This window comes from Mustela nivalis (assembly GCF_964662115.1).
Source record: "Mustela nivalis genome assembly, chromosome: 13".
Taxonomy (NCBI): domain Eukaryota; kingdom Metazoa; phylum Chordata; class Mammalia; order Carnivora; family Mustelidae; genus Mustela; species Mustela nivalis.
Window position 1 is genome coordinate 49,245,999 of NC_139032.1, and position 23,389 is coordinate 49,269,387.

At 36.0% G+C, this 23,389-nt stretch overlaps 1 protein-coding gene across 1 annotated transcript; it reads right to left on the minus strand.

Annotated features, from left to right (window-relative positions):
* Positions 1-20,211: 20,211 nt before the first annotated feature.
* IZUMO3 (IZUMO family member 3) lies at positions 20,212-22,959 on the minus strand. The gene is made up of 7 exons (XM_082695208.1): positions 22,517-22,959; positions 22,305-22,379; positions 22,081-22,170; positions 21,849-21,866; positions 21,307-21,387; positions 20,780-20,870; positions 20,212-20,459 (listed from the first exon to the last, which is right to left on the minus strand). The coding sequence occupies exons 1-7, from the start codon at positions 22,746-22,748 to the stop codon at positions 20,324-20,326; spliced, it is 723 nt and encodes a 240-aa protein (XP_082551334.1). The 5' UTR covers positions 22,749-22,959; the 3' UTR covers positions 20,212-20,323.
* Between the last annotated feature and the right edge of the window lie 430 nt (positions 22,960-23,389).

Sequence of the window (23,389 nt, forward strand, 5' to 3'; positions counted from 1 at the left end):
GAGCCTAGCATTCTTCTGTGTCAAGGTGTTGTTCATTCCCCTAAACCAGGTAGATTATACTATTTATTGTTTCATTATTGAAGACTTCTTTGAAATCAACATAGAGAAGCTTGGGTGATGAATTGTTTTTTTAAAGATTTTATTTATTTATTTGACAGAGAGAGAGAGCACCAGTAGGCAGAGAGAGAGTAAAGGAAGCAGACTCCCTGCTGAGCAGAGAGCCCAATGTGGGACTTGATTCCAGGACCCTGGGATCATGACCTGAGCTGAAGGCAGAGGCTTTAACCCACTGAGCCACCCAGGTGCCCGTGGGTGATGAATTTTGATAAGCATTTGTCCATATGCACAATTCCCTGATGTTACTGATATGAAATAGCAGGGTAAATATACAGCAATTCCAAAGTACAATTATCTTTCAGCAGGAGATGGTTTCTTAATGTCTATTCTTCACTTGGTACTGTTTTGTATAAAATTTTCAATTTATAAACACCTGGTTGGCTCAGTGGGTTAAACGTCTGCCTTTGGTTCAAGTCATGATCTCAGGGTCCTGGGATGGAGCCCTGCATTGGGCTCCCTGTTCAGTGGGGAGTCTGTTTGCCTCTCACCCCTGTTTGTGCTCTCTCTCAAATAAATTAATTCTCTAAAAAAAATTCTCAATTTGTATTTATTGAATTAACTTGGACTTAGGAAATTTTTTTATGGAGGGTATGGGATGGGAGTCAGTGTTATGAATGATGTAAGTTGAAGATAAAGAACCAAACTTAACTAAATTTTCTAATTCATGTGGCACTTAATGACAGGGTAGCTTGACAGATGGAGGAACTTTTACAGCCCACTGATTTGATTTAGGATTGATTCAGGGTTTTTTAAATTAATTTTATAAAAGATTTTATTTATTTAACAGTGAGCACAAGCAGGAGGAGAGGGAGAGGGAGAAGCAGGCTCCCTGCTGAGCAAGGAGCTCTACTCGGGGCTCGATCCCAGGACCCTGGGATCATGACCTGAGCTGAAGGAAGATGCTTACCTAACTAAGCCACCCAGACACCCCAGGATTGGCTCGGGATTATCCTAAATCAGTTCATTTGGGGTTTGTGGGCCTAAGATTTTTTTTTGTATGATATTTACAGAGGATGCATACTCAGAAGTAGAAGGGTACACACACACACACACACACACACACACACACACACGCACGCATATTTAATAATACTTACATATTAAGAAAGTGTTATATAATTCTAATACCTATATACATAAAACCATACTTATCTGATATTTTATATGCATTGTCTCATTTGAGCCAAAACAACTCTATGAATTAGGGAGTAATATCAGCATATTAGCACTGAGGAAACTGAGGCTCAGGGATTAGGCAACCTGCATGATTTCACACAGTTAGTCAGATTCTGGATTTTAATTGGGTCTGCTCAATTCTAAGCTTCTGTGTTCTTTTTTATTGGCCTTCTGCTTAAGAAATCAAACATTTCAGAAGAATGCAACCACTAAAAATCTGTTGGCAAATGTTGACAGTTTCAAGATCTACATGAGCTTAATCTATTCATTAGGAAATCATGATCAGTCTGTTGATGGTAGAACCTGAGCCCTAAACATCACGAACCAGCTTCTCTGAGGTAGGGTGAAGGGGGAGATGGTATCCTGAAAGGGCAAGGCACTTGAAGGAATTACCACGGTATGGTGGCAAATTTTGATAAGCGTTTTTAGAGTTACTAATTGTAATATTTGAATTTCTACCTCATGCCCTGCAGGTATGAGGCACACTCAAATTACTGTACTCTGTGTATTTTTGTGGTGAGCAAATGGCAAAGACACATTTCCTCGGGATACAAATTTTTTCCCGTATGCAAACAATATCCTCCTTTATTTGAATGAGAACAGATGGATGAAGCCTCAATATAAATACTTATTGCCCATAGTAATGGATGATTTTATGAGACATTCAAATTGGGCTTAAACAAGGGTATGAATTAGTAGATCTGCTTAGCTTGATATTTTTATTCTGACAACAAGAATTTCTATAAGAAAGGGTGAAGCTGAAAGGGCAACTGAGGCCCCTTTGAGTGAATTAGTATTCCTGTTGCATTACCCGTGTGGATAATATTCTTTACCTCCGATGTGACCCTTACAAATTTAATTAAATTTGATGGCTGGCCAGCATGTAGATTATTCCTGCTGTAGACAAAACTTCGATGTTTTCTGGCTATGGATAAAATATTTGTGGAAGTTCCTATTAATTTATGTACTCACCTAACTTTTCTAACATTAGATGTTAGAGCTGAAGAGCAAATGATATTTGCTGCCTTGCTATTATGTGCCTCATGTCTATTAATGGTAAACCAAAAAAGTGTGATGGTACTATATGGCCAGGGTCACTGGAGATGTTTTATAAAATATATTTGTAAAACTGTTGGATTTTAAACAAACCTGATATATGAAAATTAGAGGTTATATTTATTTTTTAATGGAATTTATTCCTCTGTGTGTGTGTGTGTGTGTATGTGTGTACAAAATTAGGTATCAGAATCCCCCAAAAAAGAACCACATTCATATAACAAGATCCCTTTTTATTAAAACATTAACACTTGAATGTTTTCTATTGAAAACCTAGCTCTAGTGAAGAGATTATTTTCTCATCTGTACAAAGCTTATTCTCAGCATCTTGATGATTAATATTTCACGTACACTTAACAGCATATGGTGATTTTGAGATGCAACATTGTTCTGAACCAAGCATTCCTACTATCACAGTAGCCTCTACGTGGAGCTTTTCTTCTAAGTGCACGTTGACAAGGCTATGGTGGGGTAGAAGCTGCATGGTACAGTGAGACTGTAGTTTCAAAATTAAGCGGATTGCTTTCCGGCATTATGGCTCTGGCAAAAACCAGTCAGTTTTTCACTGTCTCTATTTCCTCATCTATGAACAAGGAATGATAACACCTTCCCTGTGATGACTGACAAGTGATATATTTGGAGAAACAAATAAAATTTTATGTCATCATTATTGAAGCATTGGCAAACCCTACTAATGAATGGTTGGGGGAAGAGGAGTATCGGAAAAGAGTTCCTTCCCACAAAGTACAAACTACACTTGTGCACTGAAGGACAGGATGGCAGTGTGGTAAGAATACAGGACAACGGGCACTGAAGGATCTGCTTGTGACTCAGACTGTGCTCATCTCTTCTTGTTACCTTATGCTATTCTAGAGCCCCTGGCTGCCGTGCTGTCTCTAGAGCACACATTCTTATAATGATGTTCTGGACACCTACATGTCTCATTCCTTGACTTCCCTTCAGAACTCTGTTCAAACAGGTCTTCATTGAAGAGGCTGTTTCTTGTGACTCTGCATAAAATGAGGCACTGTTCTCAACCACAGTGACTCTTATCCCTGCTTGATTTTGCTTTACTGTTACATGGCTTATTGATTGTGGATTTTCTTTCCATGAAAACACAGGCTTCATGAGCATAGGAACTTTGTCTCTCTTGTTGACCAGTCCATCTGCAGAAGCTATAGGACATGGATATAAATGAGGGAAGAAATTAGGCTAGGAGCAGAAGAGTTGTATTCTAGTCTTTTCTCTCTGTGAACATGGAGAATCTGTCAGTTATTTCTGGACTTCATTTTTCTCACTGTAACTGCTAGAATCAATTTTTATTTTTTGCATAGTAGTTGGGAAGTTAATGAAAGGAGCAAACTATTTATGTGTACCTACTACAGGGCATACCTTGCTGCAAGTAATTTGCATTAATTATCCAAGCGCCATACTAACTTGAGAAATGGATGGAAGTATGCCTATTGCGGATTAAGAAACCAAAGCTAAAACAGTTTGCAACTTGTAAAATCTAATGAAAATGTGTGAAATAAGTATTGAAGATATGTCTTTTTATAAAAATAACATCTTATTAGACTAGCAAAGAAATGAATGATAGCTATTTTTGTTAAAACCATCCTAGCGTTGTAACTAAACCAGTGCTGTGTTCACTCCTTGGTGAGTCAGAAACGACACCAGGCTGGGTTGTCCCACAAAGAAAACTCTTATTTACAGCAAACAGGGAGATCTCAGTGAATGACTTCTAAAGCTCTGACTCTCCAAGTAAGGGTGGATGGGTTCCTTTAATTTAGGCTAAATAAAATATCTAGGATGGTATTTTATAGTTAGGATGAATATTTAGACAGGGAAGCCTTGTTATCAACTGTAGAGGTGGGCATAAAGTGTGTGTGCCTTAAGGAGACATGTGTGTACATACATTATACATTATATAAATGAGGCTTGTGCTCCTTTCCTTGGGTGGAGATGTTAGTATTACAATGAGGTAAAGGTTGGTCATTCCAGAGGTGACCATTCAGGCACCAGTCAGGGGGTAGGGTTTAGCCAACAGGTCTGGGTGGTCTAGGCTTGTGGAAGGCCTTTTCAGGGCTGTCACCATCAGCTAGATTTTTTCTATATTAAGAGGAAAGGCAGGGGAAAAATGTAAGACTAAATTTAGTGAGTATAAGTAGGTGTGCAGTAAAGGCCACTTCTTGGGGTCTGGCTGGTGACCTAGTTTGCTAGATGAAAATAATATATGATTAGAGTACTTTCTCCATTTGTATGATAACATTAAGCATGGACAAGAAATAAGTAGAACAAAAATAATTCATTTGGATATATTACCATTGGTACTATCTGCTGAAAGGTTTATAAGTTTCCATTTTTTTAAATAGAGATCTGTTATAACCAGAGCAGTAATTCTCTAAACATTTCAGATCTGTTGTAATAGAAATTTTTTCAGACCCACTTAATTTTTTTTCAGCAAAGGACAACTTATTATTTTGATAGTGCTTTGAAATTTCTACTTTGTACCCTTTTGTATAATTTTAAATTAATGTATAGGGTGTATACTCTGTTCAAGATATAAAGGCCTTTGATCGCATATTGACTTACGGGCTTTGGTAATAGCTTAAAGGCTTTCTAATGTCTGTAGCACAAGGTCTGGCAAATGTTCAAGAAATTAGATGGAGGATACTTTGTTTATGCCCAAGCCTTTTTGGCTAATTCAGGTACAAAAATAAGAGGTCTCAAAATTCTTTTATCTGAAGAAGAAATGGAAGAAATCTCTTTGAATGAGAATTTTCAGGTGTAAGGTGGGAGAGAAAACTCAAGAAAAGACTTTCCACAGAAAACCATTTAAATGACAAGATAGCTAAATTATCCTCACAAAAGCTTACTGGGCAGCAAGGGGAAAATAGTGGTCTTCATGAACTCAGAAAAAAGGAACCATTTCTATTCCTAAGTACTTTATACATCATATCTCTTTTATTAAAATTTGGAAGAAGTAATCTTAACTGGGCTTGCAGCCATTTAGAAAAACTGAATAATTAATTTCTACTGTTTGTTTTTCTATACCAGGCTAAAATATTTTATTCTATTCACCTAAATGGCTTCAGGCCCAGCAAGCAATATGCTAAATGAAAAGTTTGCATGGGGAAAGATCTTCAAAAATTAAGCAGTTTTCTCATTTAAATAATTTTAAGAGACCCAGAGTAGATCACATTTTAGGTACATGGATAAAATTGAATTCCTTTTAATTTTGATTCTCCACTCTTAAAATGTATGGAAAGTTTAATTAGAAAATGCACATATGATTTCCATTGATTAAATTGAGGATGGTATTGAGATGCTTTTTAGTTTCTCTGTTACTGGTCTTAGGTCTGTCACCTTGGACATGCTGTTTCAGATCCTCTGGGGCCAGTTTAAATGAAATTGGCCAAGTGAAAATGACAAGAAGAAATGCTTTTTATTCTCCTCTAGAGTTAAAGAAAAAAAAAAAGGTGGTGGAGACATGAGATGAATGGGGAACATAAGTTTCAGGCATCAAAGTGTTGGTATAAATACATTGTTTGATTTTTCCGATGGAATAGATCATCATACAAGGAACTTTTGACTTCAGTCTGTTATTTTACTTAATTGTTCATTAGGCAATGACAGTGTGAAATAATGTTTAGTGAAGTTTTTTTTTTTTAAATCCTCTATTTTAGTAAGTGGAAAGGAAATTTAAGATTTGCCACATTATCTTATATTTATTGAAATGCTTATTCTGATACTCTTTAGAAATATGCAACTCCAGGTACTGATTGTTGATTAAGAGGAAGCATAAAGTGTGGAATCAGGGCAAGATAGGGTAGGGGTGTGACTCTGTGTGTATGTGTGTATGTGCACATGATGATTTAATTAAAAATTATTTATAGTTGTAGAGGACGGAAGAAAGGGAACTATATCCAGGTGCTTATGTTTGTGTTTTCTTTGCAACAATAATATACTGAAAGCTTAAATGGATGAAACAAATTCTGGAGAGAAGAACATCTTAATGTAGACCCATCAGCTGACTAATCTGTGGTCTAATCAGTATGTTACCATTATGATTTGAAAGGAAAACATGCTTAGTCTGCAAGGATGCTTTGGAGAACAGAACCAAACAAAAATGAAAGTTCAGACTCTTTTTTTTTCCCCCCTATCATACATTGCTTTTTCCATGAGCAGCAGTATTCTAGCAGTTTTTATCTGAAACATTAGCCTGGCCCAGTAGGTGTCAGATTAGATATACATTACTCCATTATCTTGGTATACTACTCTGCATCAAAGGATCTATGGACTTGGAAACTGAAAAAGAAAGAGAATAAATAAAGGATATCTCTTTTCAGTTTTAGAGTAGCGCTTTTAACATTAAGAAAAATCAATAACTGGATTGACTGCATTCAGTAGGGAGCATTATTGTTTCCCATAATGTATCTAATGCATATCATTACCAGAGTAATCACATTATTATCTGCCTCTGCCTTGCTGCTTGCTTCGCTAGATATGAAGCCAGAGCTATTTGTAAAGTAAGGTTTTTTTCTCTTTTGCAAAATTGCTGCAAATTGTATTTTTCCCATTTTCTTTATTAGTTGTTTGAACTAGCCAGAACCTCTGAATTCAGATTAAGTGTCTTGGTTGGTTGTGATAGTTATTATTTTTCTCCTTCAGGATTCCTTTTTGTCTCTTACTCAAATTAATCTTTAGGAAACGGGACAAATCGTTTGTGGTTCATCGTACTGTCTGGTGTGGAAGATGGGGTAGCATGAGCTGAATGTGGGAGTGGGCTTTATGTTTGTGAGATACCTTTTAAAGTCAGCAATTGAAGAATGATCCTGAAAAGCTTTTCCAACAGTGTTACATTTCAACCCTCCAGTCCAGGGGGCTCAGGCTAAAATAATGAAGAGTGTCCAGAGATTAGAACAATCAATTTCCTTTCTGATTCTGATTATGAAGGGGGTAGAAGATATGCCTCTCTTAATATGAGATGCACATTTCACTTACGTTTAACTCCTTCATTCATGAACTTCATGACTTCATGTGAGCCCCTCATTTGTATCATGGGAGCCGCACTCCATTCTATTTCCGTAGAGATTTGCAACAATGTGTGTTAAGATACCTAGCCAAGACTACGGTGGTGGTGTTCTTCTCAGTGACAATATAATAAAATGGTGGTTATTTCCAGTGACAATATAATAAAAGAGGGTCAGTGGAGCAGAAAAACTGCCCAGATGAAGACTAAAGTGAATACACATGGGGTGTTTCTCCGAAGAAATCCTTATACTTCAATAGCAACTGAAGTTGCTAATGATGTCTGATTAAAAAGCTAAATGGTGGGAAAGAAAAACAAAGGCAGTATTCTTAAAAATATGACACCAGGAATAGGAAACAAGTAGGACTTCTGAAGTGCTGGAAGATTCAGTCACACTTCCATCAGGTAGGAAATAGGGGGGAGGTAGAGCTGGTCTAATTCATAGGCCTCACAGAAAGGCTTCCTGGAGAATGAGAAGATGGCTTTTTTGGTACAATAATTGCTCTCAGGAAACCCTACTTTGCTCTTGGACCTTAGATTCCTCTCTGTCTCATTTCACTTGCATTCTAAAAGCATCATTACTTAAGGGCAGATTTCAGAATTTTCTTTACCAGAAATACAAATCACACATCTTTTTTCCTCCCTCCTCCCTCCTCACCCCGCCCTCCCCTCTCCTCCCCTCCCTCCCCTCTCCTCCCCTCCCTTCCCCCCTCCTCCCCTCCCTTCCCCCCTCCCTTCCTTCCTCTCCCCTCCTCTCTCTTCCCTCCTCCTCCCCTCCTCTTCTCCCTTGTCTTCCCTTCCCCATTCCCTTCCTTTTTCCTTCCTTTCCTCCCATTCCTTTCCTTTCCTTCTTTCCCTGCCTTCCATTTTTGTACGACTATTCTAGAGGATGGGTAATAACAGACAAGAGTCCCATTTGACAGAATTTTGAACTTTGGGAGGCAAACTACTTTCTGGTCACGTAGAAATACTTACTTGATTACAACCATTTGTCAGTTCAGTTTGTGGAAGCAGATTAAGCCAGAAAGCTGCCAATATTTTTCCATATTTGATTCTTTCTCTCCACTATGGAAAGGAAACCAAAGTACTTGGGAATTAAAAACCTCTTTGATTCCAGAACAACGGTGTTGCTCAATTTGGAACTGGTAAGGGGTATAGAGGTACAAAGGAAATGGATATAGAAAACGGAAATTCTGGTTTTCTTTCTAGCTCAGATGGAAGCTTTTAGGATCATGCTTTTAGGATCCTAGAAGAAATCATTGGAACTTGGAGTATGATGACCAGACATTACTGGGATGTTTATGGAATGCTTTTGCTATGATCCTTAACTTTTAATCTATATTCTAACATATTTTTGCAGTGTAAATATATGTATTTATGTTCTTATGTATTAAATCTACATTTAAATATTACATATTTAAAATATAATTATGCCTAATATATAATAATTAGAAATGTTTTTTAAAATACATTTAGAATATACAAATATATATTCAGTTTTATATATATATATATATATATATATATAAAACCAAAAATACAACAGAAATAAAGACATTCTGCATTTTCTAGAGGGAACAAATTTGAGAAATACATGAAAATGAAAGTATAGGAAAATTGTGTTTGTGTATATTTTTACTTGTTTGATTTGTTTGTAGTTTCCCTCAAGAACATGTTTCAACAGACACTGGTTGATAGTAAATGATTTTTCAACTCAGAACAAAAAGGAAACAAGTAACTCTAATCAAACAAACTGTTAATAGCCTCTGGTTAGTGAGAAAATTCAATTGTCTAGCCAAGTTTAAAAATCAATAGTGGCCACTCTAAATTTGAGTATAGTTATAAAATGGCAGACTCAAACACATTCTCAGAGATGAGAACTTTTTTCTCATCTTATACAAATACAAATATGTAATACAAATATGTCAGAATCTGGGGGTGGGGAAAGGAATCAAAACCTCAAAGAGAATTAGGGTGTTTCATGTTAGATACATAAAACGTACTCAGAAAAAGTTATCAAGTACCAGTGACCAAGTTACAAATGAAGATTTCAGTAATTTGGTCTAAAAAATTCTTATGCTTATGAATGATAGATTTATATTGTATTTGCCTAATGTATCTAATGCCTATCATTCAGTGGAAGCATCCTCAGAATTAGGAACTCCATTGTTTACCCATCTTGCCATCTAAGATTCTGAGAACCAGAGACCTCAAGAGGAAGTGTTGTTGTCCAGTAGTTAGAACTCTAATTTTGCACTCAGACACAGGTATGTTCAAACCATGACTCAATCACTTGTCTTTGAAACAAGTACTTTCTTCTTCCAAAATCTCACTTTACTTTTTTTTGCTGTGGGGCTACTCATAGTGCCTACTTCATTGTATTTAATTATCCTCATAGGATAACTAGAAGATTATAGAATAATAAAAACTTTGTAGCTAATGTATATAATACCTACTATAGAGTAACTATTGAATATTCCCATTTTAGTATAATATATAGTAGCTAATAAAGCTATTATGACTCTCAGGTTTTGGTTTGGACTGCTGAACTCACTTGATACACTATTAGTGAGGTCACAGCCTTACAGAGATTCATATATAGTCCACATATTTTTATGAAACATCTACTAAATGTAAGTTACATCATTGCTTTTTATAAAATAGGAAAATATAACATCGGTCCTGTTTCTAAGAAGCTTATAATTAAGCAGGGGGTACAAGATACTGTAATAAAAGATAAATTGTGGTAGGCAAAATCAAATAGGAAAAAAGTCCTGTGGTTTTAAGAATGAAAGGGAGATACCTTTGACCAGGTGGAAGGTGATCAATAGACTATAGTTACTCTATTTGCAGTAGTTATTGCTAACTCCAAATCCAAAGCTCTCTTGCAGAGCTAAATAAATAAGTCTTATAAAATATAAGAGAATCACAGAATGATTTATTAAATCTATTAACAACATTCACATGAAATCTCTTTTGTTAAAAATAAATAGGAAGGAAAGGAAAAGAAAAACTAAAAAGTTAAGACTCTATGACTATATTGTGCTTAAGGCAAGTGGACCTCTTTGAGAAGAAATCTATGGCTGATTAAAATATGAGCTATCCCATTAATCACACAATACATTAGATAATAAATTGTGGTTGTTAACTTGATATGCACCATTGAACATGGAGAAAATATCACATAGGCAGACAAGTGCACCAAAGTATGACAATGTAATAGCTTGTGGATATATTCTTTTTGTAAATATGTCTGCAGCACATCCAGTGTCTTACTAAACTATGCTGTAAAATAAGGTTACTCTTTAAGTCACAGAGATTAATGCTGCAGATTTTTCAACACTGAAAAAAATCATACATTTGAATAGAAGGGTGAGATAGAAATTAACATTTTTTCACTCAGAGTGTGTCATTCTAATATCTCATTCAATTTTCTAAAGGAGCTCTGAAGATGTTAGATTAAAAAAATGTTTTAGAAAAAGAAAATCCAATAACATATTCCACTGACAGATAAATATGTGAGCTAATTTCAAGGACTAGTTTGAACCATGATAGGATATTTAACTCTTCTTTGTAGATCTAGTGAGCCCACCCTGAAAATTTGCTGATAGCACATATAGGAAATAGAAACAGTGCTATAATTCTATAGGCTAGCAGTCCTTTTTACAGAAAATCATAGATTTCTTTCAGTTTTGATTAGTTAAATATGTAAATGTAACATTTAACCGATTGTTAAACATAATTTTCACCTGGTCTTGTGTTTCCAATTTTCTTGACGAAGTAACACATTGAGCAACTTGACCAGGTTTCACTGTGAATATTGTCTTCTTGTATGCTGGTGTGTTGTCCAACATTGCAGCCAGCTAGCCACATTTGGCTACTGAGTACTTGAAGCATGATTAGTCTGAACTGACATGGCTGTCAGTATTAAATACACACCAGATTTCAATGATTTAATTTAAAACAGGCAAGATATCTCATTTGGATTTAATAAAATACATCAGTTACACCTCTTTCTTTTATACATATCATATATATATATACACACACATATATATATAAATTTACTTTAAATGTAAAAGTAAAAGACTACAAAATTTAAAACTACTTATGTGATTTTCATTTATGGCTTGAATTATACATCTGTTGATTAGAGTTGTCTACAGGATCCATAAAGTAAACTACTGATAAAGGAGATAAAATTCTGAATGAAGAGATTTGACGTGCTCAGAACTACATTGAAATAGCTCACATTCTCCCTTCTCATGGCTGCATAATATTTCATTGTATATATGGACCATATCTTCTTTATCCATTTGTCTGTTGAAGGGCATCTTGGTTCTTTACATAGTTTGACAATTGTGGCCATTACTGCTGTGAATATTGGGGTAGAGATGGCCCTTCTTTTCACTACATCTGATCTTTGGGGTAAATACGCAGTAGTGCAACTGCAGGTTCATAGGGTAGCTCTGTTTAATTTCTTAAGGAATCTACACACTGTTTTCCAAAGTGGCTGCACCAACTTGCATTCCCACCATCAGGGTAAGAGGGTTCCCCTTTCCCCACATCCCTCTCCAACACTTGTTTATGGTCTTATTAATTTTGGCCATTCTAACTAATTTAATGTGGTATCTCAATGTGGTTTTGATTTCAATTTCCCTGATGGCTAATGTTGAACATTTTTTCATGTGTCTGTTAGCCATTTGTTGTCTTCTTTGGAGAAGTGTCTGTTCATGTCTTCTGCCCATTTTTTGATATGATTATTTGTTTTCTGGGTGTTGAGTTTGAGGAGTTCTTTATAGATCTTGGATATCAGCCCTTTATCTGTAGTGTCATTTGCAAACATCTTCCCCCATTCTGTGGGCTGCCTGTTTTTTTGACTGTTTCTTTTGCTGTGCAGAAGCTTTTTATCTTTATGAAGTCCCAAAAGTTTATTTTCACTTTTGTATCAACACGGACGGGACTGGAAGAGATTATGCTGAGTGAAATAACTCTAGAAGAGAAAGTCAATTATCATATGGTTTCACTAACTTGTGGAGCATAAGAAATAACATAGAGGACATTAGGAGAAGGAAAGGAAAAGTGAATTGGGGGAAATCAGAGGGGGAGACAAAGGATGAGAGTCTGTGGACTCTGAGAAAGAAGCTGAGGGTTTGGAGGGGTTGGGGTGGGGGAATGGGTGAGCCTGGTAGTGGGTATTAAGGAGGGTACATATTGCATGGAGCACTGGGTGTGGTGCATAAACAATGAATCTTGGAACACTGAAAAAAAAAAAAAAAAACAACAAAAACTCATGTATCTACTCCTGTATCTACTGACCTTAAAACATGTTTAAGTTGTGGGTAAATGGTTATATATAAACTATATAATTCATAGTATATGATGCATTAGAAAAAAGCATAAGAAAAATAGACTGCAATTATGTATGTGTAGGAAGATAACATTGTGAAATCTAAAACACAAAATATTCATTTAGTTACATGTTTCTTATCTGAAGGGTAGGCCCTACTTGTGATTCCTGCAACCATATTACTATATTGATATTACAAAGGACCCTCTTCTCCCAGATAGTCTGAAATTTTGTGGAAAATTTATTTTCTCATCAAAGAATTTTAAATAGAATCAATACAAATAAAAAAATTAAAAAAATCTTTGTTCAAGTTTTTCTATCCTCTCGTAGAAAGAAGACAAAATTATTTCCCCTCCCATTGAAGGGCCACATAAATCATCTGTTTCTTTTCTTTTTTTAATGTCTGTATTTGGCAATACTGGGATCCAACAAGGGGAGAAAAGCCCCAGATACAGTCATAAGTGAGAACAGTACAATAGGTGACTCTAGAATTTATTTTCCTGTAGTACTACAATAGTCTGCCTTTGGGTTGGTAACTTAATAAATCAGTCTTTATTGCCAGAAAGAGTTGATATATATTCTAAAGCAAGCCATTTATAATTTTACTTGTATTTTTAAACATGAGACCATTTATATTTTTACAAAATTATGTGTTTCTTCCCAGAATTATCACCATGTAAATTCAGAATATAACAGTTGTTCCTTAAGGGCCTATTATATGCCAGGAGTAACCATTAGGTGGAGGTGTATCTTGAAATTTTTTCACATGTGCGTGCGTGTGTGCGTGTGTGCGTGTATGTATGTGTATGTGTGTGTATGTGTATGTGTTGGGGTGGTTATTACCTGAAAATATTTCCTTTGGAAGGTCTGTAAGGGTCACAACTGGACTTTGATGTGTGGGCCAGATCTGAGGATTAATCCTCAAGGAGGTGGGGAAAAAAAAAAAAAACTTTTACAAAGTCTGAAACAGAAAAACCTTGTGGATTCTAAACCTGTGGTGTGTAATATGGCAACCACTTAAAACCTGTATCTACTGACTATTTCACTTATAGCTGATGTTACTGAGAAACTGACTTTTTAATTTTATTTAACTTTAAGGTAGATTTAAAAACTGATATTGGATTCAGTGAATGAGGAACTTTTAAGTGTGTTTGGAAAAAAACCTTGGATTTACTTTTCCAACTGTACACTTTATGATATATAAATGCAGATTAGGTATTTTTAATTCCAAATTCCAAATTGAGATATGCTGAAAAGAATAAAATACAAGCCAGATTTTGAAACTTAGTACCAACATAAATTAAATAGCTCATTAATAATTTTACATAGATCACATATTGAAATGGTATTTGGATTGAAAGGTATAAAAATTAATTTCACCTGTTTTTAAGTATTTTCTTAATGTGGCTACAAGAAAATTTAGAAGTCTATCTGTGGTTTATATTTTGTTTCTATTAGACTGTGCTGTCTAAAGAAGAGGAAAACACATGGAATTAACCACGAGATACCAAGACTGTAAATGGGATATGACAACAAAAGGGAGACTCTAATGGCAAGTTAAGAGTTAGTAGCAAATAAAAGAGAAGGAGGTCCTTAGCTTATCTTACTGTGTTGGCAGGTGACTAGTGTATAATGCTTGGACTGGTTTGAGGGTTTAAGATTAAAAACATAACTTTTAAGTCTTTTGTGCCTTATAATCAAAGACAAGTAGATTGTTGCTTTAATAATAATAATTTTAGTTATTACTAGTTTTACTTTTAAAAAGTGTTAACTGAATTTACATCTCTTTTGAACCTTCCACATGGTATTAAGTGCATTATGTACAGGCATTGAAAGAATTTTACCACAATAAACCTTGAAAACAAAAGATACCTGAACTATAGGATGGGGAAAATAATGTTAAATCAAATTTAATTCCAAGGATAGAAATCTTATGAAGCAGTAATATGGCACACTTTGTTATGTAAAATCTATTCCATGAATGAAATACTGTATTAGATTAACATTGGACAGTTTGGAACAAATTAAATTACATTGTATTTGCCAGGGACGTCCTATTGCCCTCATGTTGAAGTTAAATAGCATTTTTTCCCATATAAGATGCAAGTACATTGTAGAAAAGTTGGAAACACAAAAAGCAACACGGAGAAAATAATAATGACTTATAACGTACACCACCCAGAGATAATGACTATAGATTTCCCTTGTATTTTCTTTCAAAGATATACAGTTAGTTTTTAGACAGGGTTTGGTTTGTCTTAATAAGCACTGCATCACAAACTCTGTATTTAATACTTTTCACCCTTTTCTTTGAACTCTCTTTGGACTGGTTTCATAGCCCAGACTGAGATTATCCATTATAGAAACAACAACTTAATAAATGATGTCTTGTTGACTTGAAAGTATTATTCACATAGATTTCTAAAGTGACAAAGATATGACCAGAAAGTGTTTTATTCACTAGAAAATCTTGTTGAACATTTTCTGACACTATTAGTAAGGTAAAGAGAGTATGGATGAAAGAGAAAACATGAATTCTGAATCCTGAAGAGCTTGTGCTTATTAGTACTTTCAGCAGAAATCATGAAGGGCCACCTCATCAGGTGGACTGATGAAGCCTCATTAGGTAAAGGCTTGAAGTGTTCTAAGAGCAGTCCCTCACAGAAAGAACATCCCAAGTGGAGGCTAGACAAACATGCCTACCTGTCATTGCTGCCTTTTGATTAGAAGGAGTTTGTATTTGTTTCCTCTTTAAGAGGAAGGTGTGCATGCAAGTATAAAATCACTTAGCAGTGTTAGCAGTGCTAGATGTGAAAATGCAAACCGAAGGGCTTGAAGTTAGGCAAGCTCCTTGAGATGAAGTGGAGTGCAGAGTGCCCTTCATTTATTCTTGAGATATTTACTTCCATTCTATGGCTTTACACTAGCTACTGTCTTACACTCAGTCTTGCTATTCAAACTATTTTTAGGTGATTTGAAAAATAAAAACATTCATCTTGAAGTCAGGAAAAGCAAAGCCTCAGTACAATGTTCCAGAGCTTTCTGTGTTTATCGCTTTTAAGACAATCAGGTACCTAAATGCCAAAATCACTGCACTTTATCCAAATTCTACTTTAAACCCATAATCAGGGTAGTTTGGAGGGTGGCAGGATATGCTTCAGTCTGCTGATATCTGAGATAATTTCTGGATTTAGATAATGTTAAAAATTCCTGAGAACTCTTAGAAAGCTTGGGGTTTCTTCAGATTTCTGGTCTAGCTGACATGAAGGCTGCCTGGTAGGGCAAAGTCAACCAAGCTCCTCGGAAGTACACATGAAGGAGCTTAGAACTTCTCATAGCCCTTCAAAAAAGTTTCTTACTAGGAACCTGTGCACTTAATTTGGAAATTTGGTGTTTACCCAAATTCTGATCTAAAATTTCATGGAATGTGTTAATTCCAAACAATGTTGTGGGAGCTCTTATTTCATGATTTCACTGTTGTGTTGAACATCAAGCTGCAAAGGTTTTCAAAGACTGAGGAGGTTATAGTAGGCAGTTTGGCAAACAAAGTGTGGTAGCATGTGGTAATATTAAGAATATCTAGGGTATGCTCAGTTCTAAATAACAGGATTCATTAATGCTTCATTTATATATTCATATTTGTATTCAACTAATACATTTTTTTCTGTGTCAGGTGTTACAACGAGCTGTATGCACAAACAGCAGATGTGATTTCTGACCTCTTGGAATCAGACTTGATTCATGGTTATGTAATTCCTACAAAGCAAAAAAAGAATGGCAGTGATTCAATGTAGTTGGAAGGGCTAACATAAGGTGAGGGGGCCAGGAAAGTCTACCTTGCATAAGTGATATTTAAACCAATGCAAAATTTTGAGATACATTGCTAGTTGTTGGGAATATGAAGATAAACATGGCGTAGTCCCTGTCCTTGAGGAGTTCATGTGCAAACCACTAACAGTCCTCTGTGATTTGTGCTCTACAGAAGTATATGAATTACTGTGGGTCCTAAAGGTTATGGGTAATTTGGTCTGACCATCTCAGGAAAGAGTGTATGAGATGAGATGTCTTTAAGTGTAGGTTTTGAAACACAACCATTTTGAAGACTAAGGAATATTACTAGGCCATCAAGACAGGAAATAATAGCTAGGAGTAAGAAATAAAATCCAGTATGTTTGGTAAACTCTAAGTAAAAGGGAAGGCCTAGGAAGGCAATTGGCCAAGGGAGATATTGTGTATAGGGTGGGATGGTAAATTGAAGGCATGAGAAACACTGTATCAAAGAGTTTATACTTCTTTTTTAAGAGTGGAGGAGCCACTGGAATATATAAATTAGGAGTCTGAAATCAATTTGTGTTTGTAGACTGATCATTCTGCATGCAAAAGGAAAGATGGATTTGGCTTATGGAGAGGTGGGATTCAGAGAGCCTGATTAGAAGGCCATTGCAACAGGCCCTAAGAGAAGAGGGCAGAACTTCAGATCTGGCAGCAGGGAGATTTAGGAGATTCAGGAGTGAAAATCAATGATAATTGAAGACTGACTGGCTAGGATAGCTGAAGAGGAGAGAGGATTCCAGCATAAGTTGAGGTTTTTACCTTTTGGGTAATTTACAGTATCCATAGAGCCATTGCTAGCTAGGGGAAAGACTTGAGACTGGGTGTTGGAATCCTGACTCTGCCACTTAAAAAGTAATCACTTGGAAGAAGTTACTTAAACTTGCCTAGCCTCAGTTTTCTATGTCTATACAGAAATGGCTGAAAATAATTTTGTGGGATTTATGGGAAGATAATTATAAAATCTAGTGAATTGCCTTGCCCGTAGTCTACGTTCAACACATATCTTCTTCAGTTTTAGGCATGTGGAGTTTAAAGCCATTATTTTGTGTCTGATGGATATATCCAGTATGTATTCAAAAACAGAGGTTGAGGCCTTTGGAAGGGGGGTGCAAATAAAAGCCCAAGAATTTGGAGATAGGATTATTAGATGATAGTTGAAATCACTTAAACTTTATGAGATTCCATCCTAAGAACAAAACCTGCCTCATGTAAGAGGTGTGCTTAAAGAAACCATTAGCACTCTCAAAAAACTTAGAACTGACAAGTAACTTGAGGAATAAAGAGAACTCTTTGAATATAACAATTAAAAGATCACTGACAACCTTAGAGCAATTTCCATATGGCGGTGAGGAACAGAATGCAGATTGTGGTGATTTGAGGAAAGATTAGAAATGAAGAAATAGTTATGATATAGAATGTTCTTTTAAGAAATTTGGCATGGCGATTTGGGGTGGTAGGTAGAAGTAGATAAAGGATAAAGGAAAGGGGCCTTAATTTATAGTAATAGACACTGAGAGGAAAGATCTAGTATTGAAGCAGAGGGAGATAGTGATGGGAGGTAAATAATGAAGGAATATTCTAGAAGAAGCTGCAGCTCAGGAAACATAAATCACAAAATTAATGCATTTGCTTGAGATGGAAGAAGGTACAACCTCTTTTTGTGTCAGAATGTGAAGGTGTGAAGTTGGAAAGACTATCAATAATTGGAAATTAAGAATCTTCCAGTATCAACCCAGCTATTGTTTTATCCTCTTAGCTTTTATTTTTGTGTCCTAATAATGTATGTTTTGAGTACCTTAACTGGATTGTCTAATACCTTTTAATGTTATCTCCACATAAGATGAATTATTAAGTTTTCATTTAGTAAAAGTCAAGTGAAATCTCACCTCTGTCCTTTTTTTTTCCCCCTGAGAAAAGACAAAAGAACCTTGGAAAATACTGATTCTTAAAAAAGTAGCCCCAAGAATGATAGGGTTGCAAAAAATTATACTGTGCCAGGGTCTCAGACTATCAGAGAAATATGTTACTCTAATGATTTATATATCCCATGGAAATATTAGAGCTAAACTTCATGCAGTATTAACATCAGGACATTGGAATATATATTAGCTCTTAAAATACGATTGTTCCAGTAATAAAATGATTTGTATTGTTTCACTATTGCTATCAATGAGTTTTTGGTTGAGTGTTTGCTTTTTGGAAAATGGTTTTACATATCCTTTTTGTAAATGTTAACTGTTAGCTTACGCTTAAATTGGGATTGTAAGCAATTAATTTTGTATCATGTCTACATTTGAAAACAAGTTTGAGAAGACCTTTCCTAGTAGATGAACACATAGTTTAATTAGATCATCTTCATTCTATTGTATTACAAAAACATAAAAACACAATATAACCAGCCCCTCCTCATACTGGCGATTCTAGAAATGATAAAGATCACGCTCTAGATTTATTATAAAGTAATTACAGTAAGGTGGAAGAATCATATACTGTAAAAGCAATAGTCCTAAAGCTGATGGGACTTCAACAGAAGGTCAGCATCTCAAAGTCTTTCAAAGGCTTTGACTATATAGACTATATAGAACAGTTATATTTAAATATTACCATCATGTGGGGATTTGTAGTAATCTTTCCTTGGTCTTCATGACTTAATTCTCTACCTTCTATCTGGAGATATAAGTCTTACTTTCAGGGTCACTATTTGCTTTGTTCAAATGCTTTGAAATACATTTCATTAGCTTTGATCTTCTTGCTATATTCTTAAGTGTAAATCCAAACAGTCAGTGAATATCTGTTTTTGATAGCACAACAAAATCAATACTTAGTATTTTCAAAACAGAACTTTGGCCATTTCCATCAAATTTACTAGTTCTCCTGTATTCCATACTTTAGTAAATGATGCAATGAAGTACCAGACACTAAATCTGATACGACATCATAGTTTCACATTCCAGATAGACATCAATGTCAACCTGTTGTATATCATTCAAGGTTTTTCCTTATGCATGGCTGTTTTTTTCAGTAATGCTCATACCATTTAAATTTCTTTAAAGAATATTGGCAATTATGGGTTATTTTTTCTCCCTATGTCAATATTACTAGTTTGTACTTGTATTAAAAGTATCCAGATTATCCAAGTCTTAAGATTATTGTGAGAGTTCAGTTAGATATAGATATAAAGCATTTCATAGGCTGCCATCCATTTAAGAGGTATACGATAGGAACAACTCAAAGAAATAGAAATTAATATCTAATTCAGTCATGGAACATAGATTTAGAGAAAAATAGGGGCAATTCTCAACTATTCAGAACTAATATTTTGGATGTGTGTGTGAGATAGCATGATGAAGACTAATTGTTACATATTATTGAAGAAATTGTCTACATTGAACAAAATGATGAATACAGAAACAGTAAGAAAATAAAAAGAAGTAAGCAGCCTTAGAAATTGAGATTCTAGAAATTATAATTATAGCCACTGATGAGAGTTACCAAGCATGCATTTTTATTATCATGCAGTGTATCATCTTTATGTACATTGCAACATACCAGCACTCCATTCTGTAAAGCTCTGGGTGCATCATTTGCCCTTTCATCGCCGCCATTGCCTCAGAATAGAATAAGGTTCTTTACTAGAGAACCTCTATTTCAGTTTTTTAAAATGCTATGACTTTATGACCTTAAACAGCTTAATTCTGAGTTTTCTGTTCTGAGTCAACACTTAAGAGAATTGTGAAAGACCTCCTGTACTGTATTTACTATCTGATTCCCAAATCATCCTTTGCCTTCTCATCTGTCATTCCCATTAATTCTTCAAGTTTATTCTCCAAGTATTTCTTTAATGACCTTCGTATTGCCTTCATTTTCCTCCGATGAAGCACACAAATATGGAATCTAGAGTAGAGAAATAACATAATCCTGACTTCAGTATTAGTAGGCCAACTCTTAAGGACAATTATATAACCATGTTTTTTCCCCCTTCTTTTTCTGGCTACTGCTCCAGGAGTTTTCCTCATATTTAATTGTACCTCCTCCATTTCCTGTGGTTCAGCTTTTATCCCATAAACTTCTGTCCATTTCATTCCTGTCAGTATTGTATCTCAGACTTTGCAATGACTTCATTCCCCTTATTGCCATTGGAAGAGGGGGATCGGGTAATCTCTTTGCCAAAGGAATGCTTGACCCAGTGTGTGTGTGGAGGGAGGAAAACTCACAGTATCAAAGCACTTCCCAATATCACAACTTCTGTGAGCAATATCAGAAATAGTGCAATCTCTCGATTCTCAGCCTTCTTTGGATCCTCTTCTGGAGGGAGAAAGAGGAAAATGGAGAGTGAGTTTGGGAGAGGAAATATACTAACTTGAGAACTTGATCCATAATAGATGATTCTTTTTAACATCAGATAATTTACTCTGCTCATCACTTCCACCACTGTTTTCTAGTTATCCTGCTATTTATTACACTTAGATCGCTAGGCTCTACAACATGATTGCCCTTACTGCCCCAACCTAATTTCTCCACCTTTAGTGGAGCACCTTTTCTTTCATTTCTCAGCCCTTCAATTGATCCAGTGTCCAGTAATTCATCCTGGTACAAATTTTGCCTGATAATTTGGCTCTCATTTGTGACATTACCATGATCTGTATGGAAGGTGCTCACCAAATATTTGTGGAATGAATGAATGGACAACTCAGTACTTTGATGCTGACCCCTCCAAATGCTATACTACAGTCTTTGTTACCTCCACAATACTCTCCTCTGAAGCATGGGGAGTTGATGCGAAGGCAGGTCCAACAATCCAGGATAGGACTTTCAGTCACGACTGATAAAGAAAAGAAAAATAACGGAAGGGGGCCATGGCATGCAGTTCTCTTAGCTCAGACATGAAGTATGGATTAGATCTCGGGCATTTCCAGGATTCTTAATGTTACATTGCTGTGAATTTCTTCTTCTCCTAACAATCACATTTCTTGGTGGGTCAAAACCTTCTGTAACTTATGTCAGATCTCCAGGGGAAGAAGTGGGAAAAATGATGCCTCAGTGTATATTGGTCCTATGGGTTATAAACTATACTTTAGATGGCCTAAGCTCCTCTAAACTGTATGTTTGAGATTGCAGAGAGACACATTTTGTTGTCAGGTCTGATTGATATTTCCACCCCCATAATCCCAACTCTATATATTGGATTCTTAGTATGACAGGTAGGATAGATATAGCCATATAGAGCAAATGAGATGGGAAAATATGACTGAATTCTTAAGGTGTTGCATGTACTGTACTCACCACAATCTTCAGAACAAGCTAAAAGAGAATCAGAAAGTTCTAATGAGCCTATAGTCAACTCAGAGTTTGCTGTATTTATACCCAATAATCTTCATTTGGTTACCCATGAAGTTCCAACCACCCCTCCATCCATTCTAAACAACTGTAACATGAAACCACCTTCCTCCTCTCACCCTCATTTCCTATTCCTTTCACATAATTTGAGTGTTGTTAGATAGATATCTTTTATTACCAACGTCAGAGAAGTTCTTTAACATCTCTTTCAGTTTGGATTCCAGGTTTAGGCGGACGTTGAGAAGCTTGCCTTGAAAGATAAAGGCACCTAAGAGGGGGTAGAAGGGGTGTCAAACTGGACTTCCTCTTCAGAAATTAATCCTAATTGTTTGTTTTTTCAAAGGAACTTTCCTTATACTTTCTTGGGAAAGACAGTCTTTTAACACTGAAACTCTATCTCACCTTTCCATGTTTCATTGCCCAGTTTATAAAGTTCATTCTTCAGCCATATTCTCAACTTGATAACATCATCAACAGCTAGAGAAGAGAAGTAAAGGTACATGTAGGGAATAATTACATCTGTGGAGGAAATTATGTGGACTCAGGTGCACTCTTCCTTGCCTCCCCTTCTCCCTTTAATCCACAAAACTCTCAGGGACTCAAACTTCCCTCACCCAATACCCGAAGCGTCTTGTCCCCGTGGGAGACCTTGATGCTTAAACGGATCATCTCCTTAATTTGCCGTTCAAGCAGATGAACTCGGCCCGGGACTTCTGAGGGTACCATCTCTGCCAGCAAGAACCTAATATTTTCTGCAAATTTGGGGTCACATTCCAAGCAGCCTTTGACCCCATGGTAGGCTGCCAGGGACAGGGGCAGGAGCAGGAGCAACCATAGGTCTCCCATTTCCTTGCCCCAACAGCCGGTTGTCCTGGCAACTAGTTCACCTCGTTCCCTTTTCTTCGAAAATCCAGGAATAAGAGCTTTGTCCTGGATAGTCTGACTTCACCTTCCCCTGCATTTCCATCCCACTTCTAGGCAATTTCATTTCCCTAAGGCTCTTCAGTTGTTTTCTGACTTTTACCCTTCATTACAGAGAGAGGGAACTGCCAGTTGGGAAGCAGATACCTGAGTTCTGAGTGTAGAACACAGAAAGTGAGAGAAATCTTGAGCTCACACAAGCAAAATTCCATGCAGGGAAAAAAAAAAAAAAAAAGCACAGACTTTTCTCAGGAAAACGTTTTCTTCAGGTTTCTTCTTTACTTGTGTCTTCAGTAATTTCTCACGTTCCTCCCGACCATAGGAGTAGAGTAGTGTCTCAAGGTTCTACTGCTATAAAGGAGGTGAGAAAAGCCTGGAATATTAAGTTGGCATGCCAGTCTCTGAGGGTAGCAGTTGTTGAAAATTAGCCATAGGTGTCTAGATGTAATTGATATATCATTGATGATATTGATGTATCATTGATGATAATTTTGATGTAATTTAGGCTATCTTTGTCTGTAGGATGATTTCCCAGCCATGCTATATAATAGCCTTCTTATATCATT